Source organism: Ahaetulla prasina, chromosome 2, assembly GCF_028640845.1.
Source record: "Ahaetulla prasina isolate Xishuangbanna chromosome 2, ASM2864084v1, whole genome shotgun sequence".
In the NCBI taxonomy this organism is placed as follows: domain Eukaryota; kingdom Metazoa; phylum Chordata; class Lepidosauria; order Squamata; family Colubridae; genus Ahaetulla; species Ahaetulla prasina.
In genome coordinates, this window is record NC_080540.1 from 140,920,277 (window position 1) to 140,940,015 (window position 19,739).

Here is a 19,739-nt window from a genome sequence, read left to right on the forward strand (position 1 = left end):
TGAAATTACCATTAGTAATTTGTTGAAGTGACATAAAGATTATTCAGTGATAATGTTTACATAATACAGGTAGTCCTCAAATTATGACTACTTGTTCAGCAATCTTTTGACGTTACTATGGTGCTGAAGGAAGGCACATTAGACTGTCTGAAAAAGTGGTTCTATGATATTGAAAGAAAAAGTTTGGAAAGCACTGCTTTAGGATTTGGTGCTTGGTTAGGAAGCAGTTACGAGTCAATCATTTGAGAACTGAAGCTTGGTTTTATGAAATCAGGAATATGAGTATATTGAGCAAATGATAGTACTGTGTCCAAAGCAGGGGTGAAATGTTCCCAGATTGGACCAGATTGCATGATCTGGTAGCAATCATGGCCGGTAGGTCAGCGATCCGGTAGCGATGGCAGAGTGAAGCTCCGCCCACCCACGTGTCATCACTTCCTGGATTTAACCAGGAAGTAATGTATTTTTTACCTTCTGCACATGCACAGGTTTTGCGCATGCACAGAAGGTTGTGCGCATGTGCAGAAGGCATGTGCGCATGCAGTTCCAAACCGGTAAGGAAGGTAAGTAGATTTCACCCCTGGTCCAAAGGAATAGATATCTTTTTAATCTTTAATAACTAACTTACCTCAGCATCAGGATAGGCCACCTGCTATTTCAAGAGGACAGGAACAAACGAACGAAAGGGAATTTCCATCTGAGATGCTAGATTTGTATCAAAAATAAGTTTTTTCTTCCTGCTGGTGCAAGCAAGATCATTTGGTCTCCCTGCTGTGCTTCATCCCATTCCTATAGAAATGCTTTTGTGCCAGCTGGATGGCATATCCTCTGGCAGGTAGGCTTCGCTCACTATAAAATTGCGTCTTTTGGTTATGTGTTTCTTTTTTAACAGATTGAAAAGTGGAATGGTGAAATGCTGGCCATTTCTTTGCTTTCATTCATTTATTTATTTTTATAACTGGCTGAAATTGACAGGACTGCTTCCAAGTTTCCTCTTCCAGCCCAACTGAAAAAAAAAAAAAGCAAAAACGTAAAGCTATTTTCTTCCTTTCCATCCTCAAAAAGAGATGGCCAAAGAAAGGAAAGCAGGCCCCGGCATGGATGGGAGACGAAAAGAGGTGAAACTACCAATTGGGGCCTTGTTAACCGTGTCTTAGATATGGTTAGGGTTAGGGTTAGGACACCATCACTGTGTCGGAAGTGGAGGAAGGCACTGAGTTTCAGGAACGGATTTGCTAAACCATCTTGATTTTCAGCTGATTTACAGACAGATGACAAACAGCCAAAAGTTGGAATGTGGATAAGCTCTTAGTTTATTGGTGAAAAAGCAATTTACTAGGCCAAATTTAGATCTCTCTAGTGTACTATTAAATTTATGTGCAAAGCTCCCTGTGGTGCAAAGGCAAAGTGACCATAGCTATTGCATAATCTCCCCTATTTTATGGAGCATGTAGCCTGTGGAAATGAAGCAAGGTCCTGCTTCTTATTGCTGTAAATGCAAAAGTTAAAACATGTCTTTACTCAGACCTTTTAGGGCTACACGTCTTTTTGTCTCATTTTGTCTCAGATGATTTTTCTTATCATCTGCCGAGCATGTACTGTTTCCAAAGAATGAAAACTGGTACCTTCCTGACATATCTATGTTTGATTGCTTATGTTTGATAACTGCCTGGGTCCATAGATCTATCTTCGCAAGAGTGAAGAGTGCTAATGCTCTGATATTACAACCATCAATTGTGGTTCTGGGCTAAAGATGCTGACCTCAATAGGGCTATCCTTGAGCATAATAATTCTACCTAGGGCAGAATTTATTAACCTCTGCCATGGATTAAACAGAAACCTGGCTTTATAACATACTACATGTGTTATTTATTATCACCTAATACAGGATCATGGGGGGGGGGGATTTATGTGGCTGCTAGGAGTCAACAATGACTTGAAAGCACATAATCATAATCAATAAAGGAATAGCTAGGTCACATCCAATAATGGTCACTGTCATTAAATAATGATTGCCTTATTCAGTTCCTCTTTATCTGATTGATCAGTAATACTTAGAAGACTTAGAATAACTTCATTGTCACTTTGAATGTACAGTAATCAGCATACATTAAAATGAAATTACGTTGCATACAGCTCTCAAAGGGTATCCACCTCTAATATAAACTTTAAACATAACAAGATAAATAGATAAATAGATACTGTAAATACAAAATTATGCATGTACATACATATATTATACGACAATTAATCTACCTATCAATTATTTTAAAAATATACATTATTCTCAGGATTATATTCCATGATGTGGCAAGGGGTCTGATAGTGTGTCAAAGCTTATATGATAATAAATGAGATATCCCTTTAACGTGCTGCCTGGGGTGTACTCTTTTTGCTGTAATAGAGTAACACAACTGCCCCTTCAAGAATGAGTTCCCTCATTTCCCTCCCTTCAGTTCCCTCATTTCCAAAGGTGCTCTGAATTATTACTTGGCATTTATATACACTATTGGATAATCTTGGCCTGCTCAGCCTTCCTGCCTAGGAAACAAGATTAACATATTAAAAAGATCGGTGTGCCAGTGTGGTGAAGAGCCACTGTGATGGAAGATAAAGGAACACACAGCTGGGAATTCTTAGACAACCAGAGTGCAGCCCTATTGACAGCTGTGTTATGCTGAAGGAAGTGTGGGAAGCAATACCTTGCTGTGTGGTTAGCACATAGGGCAGGCATAGCTTTCTGAATCATCAGCCACAGATTTGCCTAGCTGTTCTGGTTGCTGTAATGCAGAAAATGATTTGCAGACAATGTTTATCTGGAGAAAGGTCGGGGTGATTTCTGTATCCTAACACATTTTTTTTTGTTGGGACTGTTTTGATTTTTTAGAGTTACTCCTATGCTACATAGCATTAATTTTTAAATCGTGATGGCACAGCTTGATGTCAACAGTGAAATATAACTGTGCCACTGGAGAGGCTATAGAAAAGGCCACCGTGGGTTTTTCTTTTCTTAAAAGTTAATGTAAGAAACAAGGCAGCTGATGGAGCTGACACAAATATTTTAGATGATTAATTGCCTATCTCTTGGCTAGGATGTGATAAATTTCTTGGGGTGGAAGGCAGATAATTAATTCCTTTCCCACTCGGAGCATGTCAGTATGATCCAGTAAGGCTTGCAGCAATCTGTATGACTTCGGTCTATAAGGACAATTATTCAGTAGAATAACATGTAACTCTAGCAAGCAAGTGCTACTTGTACAAGAGAGGATTCCTCAAATCCTCTCTTGTACAAATAACAATAACAAACAACAAAAACAGCAAGAATGAATAAATAAGTAAACAGCAGGATTTTTCAGGTTGCATGCCAGATAAAACTCCAGGATCCCCAGGTTGCATGCTGATCAACTCCTGGCTCTACAGGATGAAACAAATTTCTAGACCTGGCTGTGGAACAGAAACTGCCTTAATCCCCCATGGGACCTGTGCTGGGAAAAAGACAAGATAGCATGACTATGTTGATCTTCCTAGACCTCTCAGTTGCTTTAAATGCTTTTGAGCATGCTATCATTCTGAACTGGCTCAAAGTTGGTGTGTGGAAACACTGTACTATGGCAGTTCTATTCCTACTTGGGTGGCTTTTGCTAGCAGGCGGTGCCTCATGGGGATTGGGTTATGGAGTCCCTCAGTCTCCATATTATCCCGTATACTTTTTAATACCTAGATGAAACATCTGGGAGAGGTCATTCAAAGATCTAGATTGAAATCCCATATCAATATGCAGAGGATGCACAGCTCTCATTTTCCTTTTCATCTAAAACTTATGAGATGGTCAGCTGAACTAGAGTAATAGGTTGGATGAAGGCTAATAATCTGAGACTCAATCCACACAAGATGCAGATATTGTTTTGGGGTGACACATCTGTCCATTTCTGTAGAATGTAGTGAGTTTCAGGAGGAAGGACCTTTTTCCTAGAGGGCAAAGGGATAGTGGAGCTTGGGATGTCTGGTAGACAGGAAGAAAGCAAAGTTGGATTATCCCTAGCAGCCTCAGAGTATGTCTACAATTATTGTAGCCACAGTGGCGCAGTGATTAGAATGCAGTACTACAGGCTACTTCTGCTGATCACTGACTGCCAGCAGTTTGGCAGATCGAATCTCACCAGACTCAAGGTTGACTCATCCTTCCATCCTTCCGAGATGGATAAAATAAGGACCCAGATTGTTGGGGCCAATAGGCTGACTCTGTAAACCACTTAGAGAGGGCTGTAAAGCACTATGAAGCGGTATATAAGTCTAAGTGCTATTGCTATTGCACATAATTGGTTTATTCTGGCAAGATACTTTTTATAGGTTAGTAACAATAAAGAAACTAGTCAGAAGTAGCTCCACGTGTTGTTCTTGGGCTTGACATCAGCTGAGTGATGCCCTGTTGGTCCTATCAGCCTTTCCAGACAGGAAACAGGAGTAGATAAATTAATTCTACTTTACTGTAGAGCTATATTAACAGAATCTTGCAACGTTTGAAGGCACAAATTTCCTGCTGCCATACTTAACTACTTAATCTATTAATCCTAAACTTTTCTGACTATTAAACCAATGGGGGCTCCAGCCTCTCTTGTCTGATTGTTTCTTGGGCAGCATCTCTTCCCCTCCTCTCTCAAGTTCATCCATGCATTCCACTACAGGCAGCTTAGCCTGCAGAAGGAATGCAGACATGGCAAACATCTGAGAAAGGACCCTCGAGCAATACAGAAGACCAAGGAGAAATATATATTCTGAATAGCAAGATTCTGTTAATGTAAACTACAGTAATTCTAAAGTAGAATTAGATCAGCTGGGTATACTGGACTACCTTGCAAGGCTAACACATACATATGCCCCATCCCAATCTGAAGACTTTTCCAAGTAATGGTAGGCTTCTACAGGCAGGAAAACTTATGCGGTGACACCCTATTTATGAAATTCCCTCTCCAGAGGGCCTCAACTGGTGCCTATATTAGCATCAGTTTTGTTTGTTTCCAATTTCACAGGCTCCTGAATTGGTTTTAATATATTGTTTAGATTATGACTGATTGCTCCACTGCTGCCTTGTTTCTAAACTTTATTACAACTCACAAACCCTACCTTTTATTTGATTGTAGTATATATACTTTTATTCAGATTATATTTTAATGTGCTGTATTATAAAACAGAAAATGTTTAGTTATTGGATAGTTAAGATATTTACTAAATCTGGAACATGCTTCTTATTTTGTTCTTCATCTTACCAACAATAGCATCCTTGTCATTCTGTCTGGTTAATTGTTAAGATAGCTTTTCATGGAGAAAGTCTTAGATTTAGCTATGTGAATGAGCTCTGTTCAAAAATATACACATTTATGCTGAAAAATAAGTTGAACACTATGTGTTGACTGCCATGATCTGGTACCAAGTCTGATTTTGAACAAGAGGGAACAGTAGCACCTACTTGATCTTGGATTATCTCAAAAACAGCAAAGTAGAATCAGAGCTGGAAGAAGTCATCCAAAGGCTGTACAGATTGGAAGCTTGATAAATCATTCCTGAAGTCACCTCTGTCTTCCTGTCAAGAAAATCTCATGGTTGTATACATGTAGTCATGAGGGGTTTTGTGAGAGAGTTTATCCTTCCTTGCCTGATATTAAAGGGATTTTAATGAAAAACTCAAGTTTTTATTCTTTTTTTAAATTATATTTTTTTATTTTGCAAAATACAAAAAGGATTTTATTCTTAATCTTACCTTTATTCATTTTTTCTTATAGTTTTTATGAATCAGTGTTTGGATATAAAACGTAATTTTTGTGTCACCTCTAGGTGTTTACCTCTAGGGCTAAATATTTGGTGGGCCAGAAGTTACAAGGCTTTGGGAAGGGAGTGATGTCCTGACTGGGGTAAGGACATAGCTGGTCTGTGATTTCCTAATTTTTTTGCCCAATTTATTGGGTGGATAATTTTTATTTTCTCATCTCCCCACCCTCCCCATGTCATATACGAGGGACGTCCAACCATGGTAACTTTAAGACTTGTGGACTTCAACTCCTCCTGAGAATTCCTCAGCCAGCTTTCACTATAGCTTTCATTGTCCCTGTGTCCAAAGGTAATGAATCTGTAGGCTACAGTTGGATCTGAATTTGTATCATTGCAACAGCAATAAGTTGACTAAATTCACTCGGTTTTGTTCTGCTCCTCATGTGTTTGCCAAACCATTATGAGATATTAGCATTTTTTACAGGGTAAAAACATCTGTTTGGAGGGCCTGTTTATTTTAATGTGTTTAGATGCCAGTTTTTGTTTCCTTTTTATTATTTAATACTTGTTTGAACAACCTGCCCTGACAATGGTGTCAGACCAGATTTTCTACAGTACCACTAGAATGGTTTTATACTGTCCCGGTTATCCCCTTCTCTTTCAAAACTGTTATTTCAAATGGCAGGATGCAAGATTGCATGTTATTTTTGTTTTTACCTGTTGGCTTCCTCTTCTCAGTTCCTAAGCCAGAATTTAATGTGCTACAGAGTTTCAGGAGCCGCCAAGTTATGTGCAACTTGAACATTAGCATTAAAATGCTTTGAAATGGCATGGGAAGCAACTGACATTAATTGAGAAGTGTCTTCAAATGATTTCTGAAACTTATTAGTTTGCCTGGAGACTTTAAGCTGATTGGGTAAAGAGAGTCAACATGCATTTAAAATGTCAGATAATTGTAATCAGAGTATAGCTGTTGCCTATGTAAATTTCAGGAACATCTGCCTTTGTTATCTTAACTTCTTAGAATTTTCTAAGTTTTACTAATCAGTGGAAAAAATCCGATACTGCACTTCAAAATGCTGAATGTTTTGCCCTTTTTCTAGGGTTTTAATTTACACTTGCTTTGCTCATACTGGCTTTTAAATCAGAGAGACCTTTTCAAGACAGCTCGAGAGAATAATAGGTAGACTGTAATAATATTTTTTTTAAACAGTTAACCAATGAACACTCTATCCTTTAGTGTAGCAATGATTGTATTCATACATATTCATATACAATTTTTTTCATCCTGGACTCTTTCTTCTCCTCTGTTCATTTGCTATTTTCAGATTGAATTTTACTCTATTAGGAGATATCTCTTGTGTATAAGCTGTGATGTTCTTTATGCTAATATTCTATTAAGATCATGGTATAAAATGTTAGTAGCACAATTTACTTGATTTTAGACTTTTTTTGCCCACTATGGGTGACATTCATGATAATAAAACATCTATAGACCTAACAATAATGTAGTAAAAAGCAATAAGCTCAAGCTATTCCTGAGATATATGAAGAAGTCCCAAATTGTGGTGTTACTTGTTCACTCAGACTCACTTTATAGATAGGATAGGATAGGATAGGATAGGATAGGATAGGATAGAGGAAATAGGAGATAGGAGATAGGATAGGATAGTTTATTGGCCAAGTGTTATTGGACACACAAGGAATTTGTTTGGTGCATAAGCTCTCAGTGTACATACAAGCAACAAGTGATAAATAATGATTATAATCATAAAATACATTCATCATAAATCATAAGATATAATACTCAGTGATAGGATACTAAATAAGCAATCAACAAATCATACCAGGATACTAAAGAAAATTGTCAGAGTGTGCACAGTATGACTATTTTGAGACAACCCAGGAGCAAAATACAGGACACAGAGGTTTTGTCTTTACAAACAGTGGTTTATCTACAAGTTATATACAGTATATATACATACACGTGCTAAGCAGAGCCAGACAATTAATCAATCAATCTTCAACTATAACAGGAAGCACACATAGATAGAACTACAATGCAAATACACGTGACGAGGAGAATGATACACAAGAGAGATAGACACCCTCTAATGGCCTCCCTTATATAGGCAGCTTCTTAAAGGGCAGTAACCCTGCTGACTCATCCTCAGTTTTAAAGGGTTGGTCAGCTTTAAATCATCATTACCCTGACAAAAACAATTAATATAAATCGTAAGATACAAGCAAAAAAATTATAGTCATAAGAAGATAAGGAATAGGTAATGGAAAAGATGAGAAGGATAATAGTAATGCAGCCCTACTAGGTAAGTGTTGTGGGAATTAGTTGTTTAGCAGAGTGATGGCATGGGGGAAAAACTGTCCTTGTGTCTAGTTGTTTTGCCATGCAATGCCTTATAGTGTCATCTTGATGGAAGAAGTTGAAACAGTTTATGTCCAGGATGCGAGGGGTCTGTAGACATTTTCACAGCCCTCTTTCTGGCTTATACAGATCTCAGTGGAAGGCAGGCTGGTAGCAATTGTTTTTTCTGCAGTCCTAACTATCCGTTGAAGTGTGTCTCTGTCTTGTTAAGTTGTATAACATGATTTTATTTATATACTACTGCATTTCTACAATATTTTGTTGTAGGTTTTTAACCTCTAATTAAATATTTCACTTCAGATCCTTCCCTCCCTCCCTCCCCCCAATGAGTGCCTTCTGCATGTGAAGTATTGCAGTTCCCCTAATTTTCGATCAATTTCCCAACACATGCAGATCGAAAAGCTGGTTTATATTAATATTAAACTATATATGCTTATCATCATCTTCGTGTCTTTTCTTTATTTTTTTATTTTAAGCATTTGTAACAGCAACCTAAAGTTTTGTAAACTTTTTTTATTTTTACTGTAGACAAAGGTGAAAATGGGGAACCATATCAAAGGAGGAAAGGTGTTGGACATAGTCAGCCAGATCTTCCTGCAGTGTCCCACACTCTCAAAGACAACGCTCCTGTTCCAGCAAGCAGCAGTTGGAGGAGGATCATGTTGCTGATTTTCGCAATAACAATACACAACATTCCTGGTAAGCCCTGTTTTGTTCTTTTGGTGTTTCTAATCCTCAGACCGGAAAATACCATAGGTAGGGTTTTCATTATGGTCTTAAGGAGCATCCAAGTAAATGTCATGGTGCTTTTCCGATTTGATAAATAAGAAGGAACCAGAAGTGTCGCGGCGAGACTGGCTGGAAAATAGCAGGCTCTGACGAGCCTTGTGAAAATCCAGCCAGACAAACCGCTGTGTGGGGTGGGGGAATCTTCAGACCAGATCCATCTTGTAGGGACAGTGAAGAAGGAGAGGCACCTCGGACGACCAAGAGGAACAGGCATGAAGCTGGGGCAACCAGAATAAGATTTGTGCAGATGCGAGGTTTTGGATGGAGTATTGGTACCGGGTGAGTGATTGGCCAACTCACAGGTAAAAAAGAAGTATTTTAAAATTTTCAAAAGAAGTCCCGGCAAGGAAATAGCAGCTAATTGGTGTTGGGGAATGTTAATGGAGGGAGAAGAACAAAACGGAAGTTAAAGCACTAAAGCCCAGAACGGAGTTTGATATTTGGATTGAAAATTGGATTTGGAGATAGTAAAATTATTATAAGAAAAAGAAATCCCCCAAAAAATAGTTTCTGAACAAAATTGGACATAATTTTAAAAGTTTTGAACTTTGAAGCAAGAATAAAGAAAAATTCAAAATAGAAAAGCCTTGTAAAGGAAATTTTTCAATTGGATTTGAAATTGGATTTGAAATTGGAATTTGGGATATATAAAATGGAGAAAGGAGAAACTTGAAAAACATTTTATAAGCGGATTTAATACACAAATATTTTGCGATTTTGTTGATTTGAAACTTGTGGATTGGAGAGAGACATCTGCTGGCAGAATAAAAGCACTACAGCGAACAATTTGAAAACTGGAAAAAATTACAGTGACCTTGAGCCACAAGAGTCGTGAGAAGTTTGAAGGAGGATTTGTTTTCTTTTAACTGTTTGATCTCGACAACCAAAGGAGGTGGAAAATAACAAAACTGTAAACTGGAGTTAAAAACAAACCAGAAGGTCAAAATGTGGCAGGAACTAATTGAGATGGTCAAAATGATGCATGTATCATTTAATCTTGATAGAAAAGGAGAAATTGTGTTAGAACATATTCAATTGGATAAAGAGGCTAAGAACGAGAAGCAAGAAAACAGCACTGAAGATAAAGACCGTAATAGACCGTATTGGGGCCGTAATAGCTCAAGCTGTTAGAGCCTGTTATTAGAACACAGTAGCCTGCAATTACTGCAGGTTCAAGCCCGGCCCAAGGTTGACTCAGCCTTCCATCCTTTATAAGGTAGGTAAAATGAGGACCCAGATTGTTGGGGGGGCAATAAGTTGACTTTGTAAAAATATACAAATAGAATGAGACTATTGCCTTATACACTGTAAGCCGCCCTGAGTCTTCGGAGAAGGGCGGGATATAAATGTAAACAAAAAAACAAAAAAAAGACATTGATGATGAAAAATTAAATGATTACATTGGGAGAAACAATGAAAAAAAGAGAAGGGATAGGAGGAAACAACCTACAAAAGAAGAAGCAAACTAAGGGAAGGAAAGGAAACGGGAAAAGGCGAGAGGAAAATATTTTTAATGATTACACTGGGATTAATAGTGGCAAAAATAGAGCGGATAGGATGAAGCAAAAGAAAAAAGAAAAGGGGAAAGGATTAGGCACAAAAAAGTTTAATGATTACACTGAGATCAACAGTGGGGAAATAAGAAAAGTGAGAGGAGAAAGAAAATACCATCAAAATCACATCTTAAGCATTCTCCTTCCCCTTGTCTTCTATCTTACACATTTCCTTACACATTTCCTTACACCTTTTCCACCATCGCTCATCAATCAACTTAACATCTAGCAATAAAGACTTTCCAATCTTTAATATATTGGTGTAAAAATCTCTTGTTTAAAAACTTATTAAGAAAAGATAAGCCTCGAAAAGTTCCTATTTAAAAAAAAAAGAAAAAGTAATAATGATAATAAAAAAAAAGTTCCATATTTGAAGTAAAGAAGTTTGCAAGATTTTAATAATTAGTTCTGTTTGCTTAAGAATCATTCCTAAACTGTAAAATCTACCAAAAAGAGAGAGAAAAAAAAATTCCAATAAACTTTTCTTCTTAAACATTGTAATAAAGAAAAAGGGAAAAGGGAAAAAAAATCATTAACAATTCTTGTTCATTCCATTTTAAAAAATAGCTTGTTATGCTCTTCTTCTTTATAATTTCGCTTTCCTTTGTATATTGCAAACGCCATTTTAGATCCACTCAAGTTGAAAGTTAGTTCAAAGGAAAGCTATTTAAGAACTGAAGTTAAGATTTATTACTTGCAAATTCTTGCTAGTCCTCCTGCTCTGTTCTGTCTGTGTTGAATTCTCTTTTAGGAATAAATCTTGACACAGAGATGGTCGCGGCTTCTCGTTCTGTATAAACAGAAGCACCCTGGGCACGGAGTTTCGTCAGGCTAAAAGGGAGCTCTCACCCTTCGATCCCCTGGTTAAATTCCAGGGGATCCCGGGGAACTCTACCCAAAACCTGACCCCTCTTCCCTCCCCCTTCAACCGGGGGAGAGAATTCCAAACCGTTTGACAGCCCATTTACGCTGTCAGGGACGGTTTGACGAAACCCAGGGCAGACGATCCCAAAGGAACGTCCGCGAAGCCTGCGTTGCCAGCGGAAGTCCGAGCCATCGGCGAGAGAACCGACCCTTGTGGCACCTCGCACATGAGGCGCCTCACAGCCAATCTCTGCCCTCCTGCCAACACCATCTGCGACCGGTCAGAGAGATAGGAGGAGAACCACTGATAAACGGTGCCCCCCACTCCTAAACCCTCTAGCCGTCGCAGCAAGATACCATAGTCAATGGTATCAAAAGCCGCTGAGAGATCTAATAGGACCAGGGCAGAGGAACAACCCCTGTCCCGAGCCCTCCAGAGATCATCTACCAAAGCGACCAATGCTGTCTCTGTGCTGTACCCAGGCCAGAAACCGGACTGGGACGGGTCAAGATAGACAGTTTCATCCAGGTACTGGGGGAGCTGATGTGCCACCACACTCTCAACAACCTTCACCACAAAACGAAGGTTGGAGACAGGACGATAGTTTGCTAAAACAGCTGGATCCAGGGAGGGCTTCTTGAGGAGGGGCCTCACCACCGCCTCTTTCAAGCTGGTAGGGAAGGCACCCTCCATCAAAGAAGCATTGACAATTCCCTGAAGCCAGCCTCGTGTAACCTCCTGTATGGCCAGTACCAACCAGGAGAGACACGGGTCCAATAAACATGTGGTCGCATTCAGCCTCCTCAGTATCCTGTCCATGTCCTCGGGAGCCACAGTATCGAACTCTTCCCAGATGACATCCTCAAGACCTACCTCCGTCATCCCGCCCAAATCTACCCAATCTGAGTCCAGCCCATCCCGGATCTGAGCGACTTTATCATGCAGATATTGTCCGAAATCCTCAGCACGTCCTTGCATGATGAATGACCTTCTAAATTTACTTCAAATTGAATAAATTCTTAATGACAAAAAAGAAAAAGGAAAAAAGAGGTTTATGTAGTCCCCAGTAGTTGAGCTTAATTTAAGGAGACTTTATCTAAAGGATGTATCATAGAACCCACTATTCAAAGTTAAAAGTATGGAACTCCATTCTTGTGGATGAAACAAGAGATATCATGCTCTTCGTCAGCTGCTTCAAATCTGTTCTTCTTTACAAGTAGTTTACTTTATCAATATTTATTGAAATAAATGGTATGAAGTTAGAAAAATTTCTACAAAGCATACATACGTGTACTTTTAGTCAGACCTCAAATAAACAGCAATCAACAGTTACAGCACAGAAGCACACATGGAGAGAGAGATACATCCCAACAGGGCCTCTTCTTATTACAGGGCCTCTTAAAATGACATCAGCCCCAAAACCTTGCTGACACTTTCTCCTCATTGCATCATCATTATAGCATTGCAGTATTACAGCATTACAACTATTAAATCATTACCCTTAAAACTGCCTTTTTCTTTTGGTCTTATGTTTAAACCAGACTGTGCTCTATATGAGTCTGCCTTTGAAGACTATCTAGAAGGTTCAGATCTTTCAAATTGTGGTGTCATGACTAATAATAAGCACTCTTTGTTGTAGATATGTGCCACCTCTGCTATGTGAGCTCCATTGGCTACCAGTTGGCTTCTGGGTGCTAATCAAGGTGCTGGTTGAAATCTCTAAAGCCTTCATTTCATAGGACCTGATTATTTGAGGGATTACCTCTGTCCCAGTGTATTTGCCTTCCCAGTACATTTAGGCAGAGTGGGTGCATTTCTTCTGTTGCATGTTGTCAACTTGTATGACCTAAGAAACATGCCTATTCTGATATGATCTCACCCGCTGAAATAGAGATACTGATGGCATCCACTTTCCTGAGATTTCAATCATCCTGCAAAACCTGCCTTTGGTTCCATGCTTGGGATTAATGTGTTGACAGGCAGGTTGTTATTGCTTTTTATAGCAGCTGTTTTAGTTACGTTGTCTTGTTTTATTTATATTTTTAATTGTTGTAACACTGCATTAGATTTTGTAAGTTGTCCAGAAGTGATGGAGTGGATGGCCATAACAAATTGAAATAAATAAATGAATGCCCTTTTTGAATAAAAAGGGGAAAATTTTACAAAATACACTTCCCATATACAAATTGGAAAATGTAACTTAATTGCTTTTCTCAAAACCACACAACCAAGATGTACTGTATGAACAAATGTCCAAGGGGCATTTTCTGAGTTGAAGCTAATAAGCATGCAAGAAACTTCTCAAAGTGGGACTGAGCTTTGGAATGGCATAGCAAGAGTCATAGGCTCAGTTAACTTTCCCTTTCTTGAAGAAACTGCAGAAATGGAATGGCATGTTTATACCCTACTCAATCTCTGGTGTAAAAGGTAATGAGAATCTGGCGTAGCGTGAAGTTAAAGCTGTAGTTTCAACTTGAAGGGTAGATTTCTATGTGATAAGATCAACAGGAAATTCTTTATCTTACTTCCCTTTGAAAGGCATTCTATTGATCAAGTTCTTTCAGTCATTTATTCCTTTACATGTATGTAATTGAAAGTCTGTGGAAGATTTCTTGTTTTGTGTAACATAGGAAGGGAATGAACATGCATTATATACTATATATGTCTTCTATCTTGACACATTAGACCATAGAAAAAGGTTTTAAAAGATTTTGATTTAGGGTGTTGTTGTTTATAGATAAAATTACCTTATAACATAGGTATGTTCTTTTTCTATGTTCTAGGTTGAAAGGAAGGTATATTGGATAAAAAACAGATAGCAAGGAGGAAAATTTATAACAGCTTCTCCATTTTTGCTGTTGGCTCTGACCTTTATTTTAGAGCTTGCAGCAATTGAAATTTCCCCCCAAAAAACCTAACGTAAATATCAAATTTGGTGAACAAATTATCTGTCATTATCTACTAAACAAATTTGTTCTTGATTTCTATATATTACGATTTGCAGCCCCCAGCTGATGTATATTACCATAATTAGAAGTATATGTGTGTTTAATATTGAGCTGCATTTATAGTTCAAAGAAATTCATATAGCAATAGCACTTAGACTTATATACCACTTCATAGTGCTTTACAGCTCTGTTTAAGCGGTTTACAGAATCAGCCTATTGCCCCCAGCAATCTGGGTCCTCATTTTACCAACCTTGGAAGGATGGAAGGCTGACTCAACCTTCCTGAGTCAAACCGGCAGTACTGCATGGAGCCTAAAATTCTGCATTCTAACCACTGTGCCACCAATACTCTATGTTTCTGTAATATTAAGTGATGTACAGTTTAGGAACTTCTTATTTCTCTGGATGCTATTTCTGTTTGTTTCATTTTGGGGAACTGGGAAATCCACAACAGGTTTCTCCCTGGAAGCTGACCTTTAAAATAATCCATATTTTTATCTCTTAAAATCCCAATCAAGCATCAGCATATGGGAGCAGTAATTCAACTTAATAATAAGCATAATATATTCTAATTTATGTGTAAGTTATATAGCAAAATGAAAATTTGTTCATTTCATCAAAAATATCAGAAAAGTTTCTTCAAACACATCTGGGAAAGTCTGCTTTAAAATGAAGAAAATAAGAACTAAACTTTAAGGGAAATATCCGTTAGAACTTCCAAGGTAAGTTCTAATTAGGTAGACGACCTTCAAATTTAAAAGGCAAAGATATCATTTTGGACACAATAAGGCGCAAAGATAAGAAAAATGCTATAAATTGTTAGCCTATGAGTAGATCAATATATTTACACATTATTAGTTCTTCTGTTCCAGAAAGCATTTGCACTCTTGTGAGCAAAAAATAGAAGGCCATTGTCATTCTCCTACTACTTCGGCAGGTTAAAGACTAAGCATGGAGATGCAGTAATACTCTTGACAAAAGCTATTTCCTAAAGGGATAAAAACTATGGGTTTAATGTTTTAATATGGATATTAATGTTTCTTCTCCTGATTTTATAACAAGAGTTGCTAACCTTGGCAACTTCAAGACCTGTGGACTTTAACTCCCAGAATTCCCCAGCCATCAAGGGGGAATTAATATCATCATGGCTTCCTTACCATTCCTTAACGTCTTCATTGGATGCAGTTCCACTGTTGTACTATCACCCTGTTCTGCTTCTGATAGTTGGTCACATTGCAGTTATTTTGGCTTGGAGTTGTAATAATATGGCAAAGACAAACCTATAGAATTCTGACTGTGAAGTAGCTGTTCGTACATTATTCTTACTAGTGGCATAGTGTTGTTAATAACCTTAAGAGGAAGTGGGTTTTTTTTTCCTTTTTAGAACTCAGGCACAGAATAAAATAAAAAAGCAGTTAATTTAAGGGGGCATCTTGGTTTTTTTCCTCATAAAGGTTAATTTGTTAGCGCTGGCAACTCTAATTGGACCTCATCCTTTTTGCAAACTGTCAAATGTCATTTCAAATAAGGATGGAGTGAGAATGGGTATATCTTTTTGAATGTTACCCTGCTACTTTGTCAGAGCTATTTTTTTTACTGTCACTCAAGACAAAAATAGGGAACTTCTGTAAAAAGAAGACAATCCCCTCTTCACAATAGGTCAGTTGTAATAATCTTACTGTTGCTAGAGTGAGGTCTTGAAAGGGCCTGCTTAACCTTTTTAATCTTCCTTGTTTGAGACAAAGCTACCTTCAGATAATTATAGAGGCCCCAAAATGATCTCCTTACATTTAAAGGTCGTGGCATTAATGTCTCCCCCCCTCCCCATAAGGTTGCTAGCAGTGTGTGAGAACAGCACCTTCAGCATGTATGTCTCAGTTCAATGAAATAATAATGTGTTTCGTCTTGTGCTTTAAACCCCATCCCAGCAATGTTCTTGCTTTGCTTTGCCTATCAGTGTTTACTGCAATGCAAGTTTCTGTTCTCACGAGTCAAGGCTTTTTAATAATTAAAGTTCAGTATAATTAAAAATGCTATTGAATTCCATGCTCTATGGCTAAAATGCTTGGGCTTCCTCTAGCTGACAGGGCTAGATGCACAAACCAAGCATACATTTACAGATCTCTTAAACAAGTAAACCAGGTTAAAACCAGGTTAAACCATACATCTTTAAAGTGTTTGCTAAGTGGAAGATTAGTTTGTGGGCTGAAGTATGAAGTTTTGTGAAATTTTCCTTCTTTTGAAAAGCATGGTGTGAAAACAGTATGTACCATGGATTTTATTTTTTTATTTTTTTACAAATTACTCATTAACTCATTGAGAGTTGAACTACACTCAGCAAATGCTTTGATTTCTTTTTCCCTTTAAAATATATTTTCTCTCTGTAAAATGAGGCATCCATGTGGGCAAAGGAAACTTACATTTTTGCACAAGTGTTCCATCCAATAGTGGCAATATGGAAGGCACAGTAAGTGTTTTACTTAATAGGATGTGTTTATTTATTTATTAATGAAATATATACACCACTTATACAAGTATTTATTATTAATTAAATTAATTTACTTATACTTTTCAACTTGGCCTGACTGACTAATGTTTGAGATATAGACGTTTATGGAGATATATACATTTAAGGAGTTGAGACAGAATGTTCACCATTCCTAAAATAAATACACACATATGTACGTTTTCATTTCAGAAAAGGAGCTAGATGAAATATGAAAAAAGATAATGGAGTGAAGCAGCTCAACTTGCCTGCCCGTTTTGTGTTTATCAGCTCTAAGAGTTGAAGTAAAGGCTTGTTAATTTGCTCCAAGCTGAAGCAAATGAAGAGAATAAATTGATATAGATGGGAGATGCCAAATGGTGGAGTAGTAGTTGCTAATGTACTACTGGATCATTAATTATGCATTTAATCAGGGGCTGTTTATTCTGGTTAATCTTTGTGCTTCCAGTGGTTGTTATGGCAAGAAATGGAAATGAATTAAAATGTTACAAGCCTAGCACAAATACAAATTAGCAAGGTGTAAATGAGAAAGCTAAAGGGTGTTTGTAAAAAAATCTGATTTGAGGGGGGGAGGGAGAGAGGGTGAGAGGAGGGAAGTGGATGCTGTAGATTTGTGCATTTTGTATAATTTTATTTATGTCTTTATTTGCCGTGATGTATCAGTAAAAAGATTACGTGTGAATTGTATTCCAAAACATATGATGTATTAAAGTGTATTTCCTCAACAACCTGCTGGTTAAACCACCATCTTTCTATCATCTAGAATGAGTTGCAGCATGTATACTTCAATACAGATAATTTCAGTCTGTCATTTATTTTAGACACTAAAGGAGAGATCATAATCTTAACTTTGGACTGAAAGGAGAAACTCATGAAATGGAATGTCAGGGTATTCTTGAAAGTTGGTCAGTGTGGTTTGCTATCGCATTGTTTGAAACATGGCTTTTAACTTTCATTAGTAAATGGAAGTTATCTGAAGTTCTTGAATTTCTTGTGAATGTGCCTAAAAGGTACATTCTTATCTATGGTTTGAGGCCTGGCAGTAAGCATGGACCATGCTAAAAATATTGATAGTCGTAGTATTGCTATACAGAGAATTAACAGAGAATTCAAACTGAAATTTTTGAGAGCATATACCTGTCTTGACAAAATTGCCCCTTCAAAAAAGAAGCCATGACAGGCATGGCCAGTCAGAAAATATGCAAAAGAAGGTGAATTACTCTCTTTATGATGCTCTGTGTTATTTTCAGTGAACTTTTGTGGTAGCCATTTATATTACTAGGAATAAACATTTGCTTTGTAGCACACCAACTGTTTTTAAAAGCATCTTTGGGGCTGAGAGTTGGTGGATAGCAAGGGATTTTTTCAGGGGCATATTGGTGACTATAAATATCACATTGTCTGTCCTGATAGGGATATTCAGGAGAAGAGTGAGGTGCTATTGATTCTTTGGGAATCAATATTTCCTGTTGAAAGAAATAAACTTTTGGTGCTACTATTAAAAAAATACTTTTCCTTTAGAGCAGAAATGTGGTGTCAACTTATGCACGCAATACAGAACTTATTATGATTGATAATATATCCTCAATTCAGTGCAGGAGGGGAATTAAGACCTGATTTCTGAGGATATTCTTGCTAATTGAGCAGGAGAATATAAGAGAAGGTATTCCTTTGGCAATTTTAGTTCCAAAAATGGTGCTATCCACGTATAATTAAAGTTGCATTGCATTCAATCACTCCTGCTGACAGTATTTAGAATAATAGACTAGAAAGGAAAAGCTGTGTTTTGTTTTGCTTTCTTTCTGAAGTTCTTTGCTTTACTGGTGAATGTTTCTGTTTTATATATTGTTTTGAAGTATTCTGTGCAAAATGTTAATGAAAGCCTAAGATGATATGGGCCTAATCCTAGTGCTTGCATAATTGTTAGGAAATCTGTTAGGAAAGCTAAGGAGAAATTCCTTGTTTACATGTTTACATGGACTGTAAGAACAGTTCATCAAAACAGTTCACCAAAAACTGGGCAAATACATACATGTTCTTTCTAGCATTTTCTTTCTTTGAAAATTGCTCCTCAAATGTGTTCCACAAATAATTCATATCCTGGAATTGTGGGCTATAAGTAAATGGAATCAGTTTGCATTGTTTTAGGAAGTCTCCAAAACTTTTTCAATGTCTACTTGAAGTTGCTAATCAATCATGTCATTTATATGGAATGAGAAGACATTCCCAATATTGTATATGCACAAAATGCACAGGTACCGTATATGTGGTACCTTGCTCAATAGTAGTACCTGTGAGAGGGATCTTGGAGTCCTAGTGGATAATCATTTAGATATGAGCCAGCAGTGTGCAGCAGCTGCTAAAAAAGCCAACACAGTTCTGGGCTGCATAAACAGAGGGATAGAATCAAGATCACGTGAAGTGTTAGTGCCACTTTATAATGCCTTGGTAAGGCCACACTTGGAATATTGCATCCAGTTTTGGTCGCCACGATGTAAAAAAGATGTTGAGACTAGAAAGAGTGCAGAGAAGAGCAAGAAAGATGATTAGGGGACTGGAGGCTAAAACATATGAAGAACGGTTGCAGGAACTGGGTATGTCTAGTTTAATAAAAAGAAGGACTAGGGGAGACATGATAGCAGTGTTCCAATATCTCAGGGGTTGCCACAAAGAAGAGGGAGTCGAGCTGTTCTCCAAAGCACTTGAGGGTAGAACAAGAAGCAATTGGTGGAAACTGATCAAAGAAAGAAGCAACTTAGAACTAAGAAGAAATTTTCTGACAGTTAGAACAATTAATAAGTGGAACGACTTGCCTGCAGAAATTGTGAATGCTCCAACACTGGAAATTTTTAAGAAAATGTTGGATAACCATCTGACTGAGATGGTGTAGGGTTTCCTGCCTGGGCAGGGGGTTGGACTAGAAGGCCTC

The 19,739-nt window shown here is 37.7% G+C and overlaps 1 protein-coding gene across 4 annotated transcripts in view; it reads left to right on the forward strand.

The window, feature by feature from the left end:
* Positions 1–19,739, forward strand: part of SLC39A11 (solute carrier family 39 member 11) — a 349,879-nt gene that overhangs the window by 216,501 nt on the left and 113,639 nt on the right. For all 4 annotated transcript variants that reach the window (XM_058168375.1, XM_058168377.1, XM_058168376.1 and 1 more), the window contains exon 6: positions 8,678–8,848. In XM_058168375.1, coding sequence (XP_058024358.1) covers positions 8,678–8,848 — 171 coding nt within the window. The remainder of the gene's footprint in view (positions 1–8,677; positions 8,849–19,739) is intronic.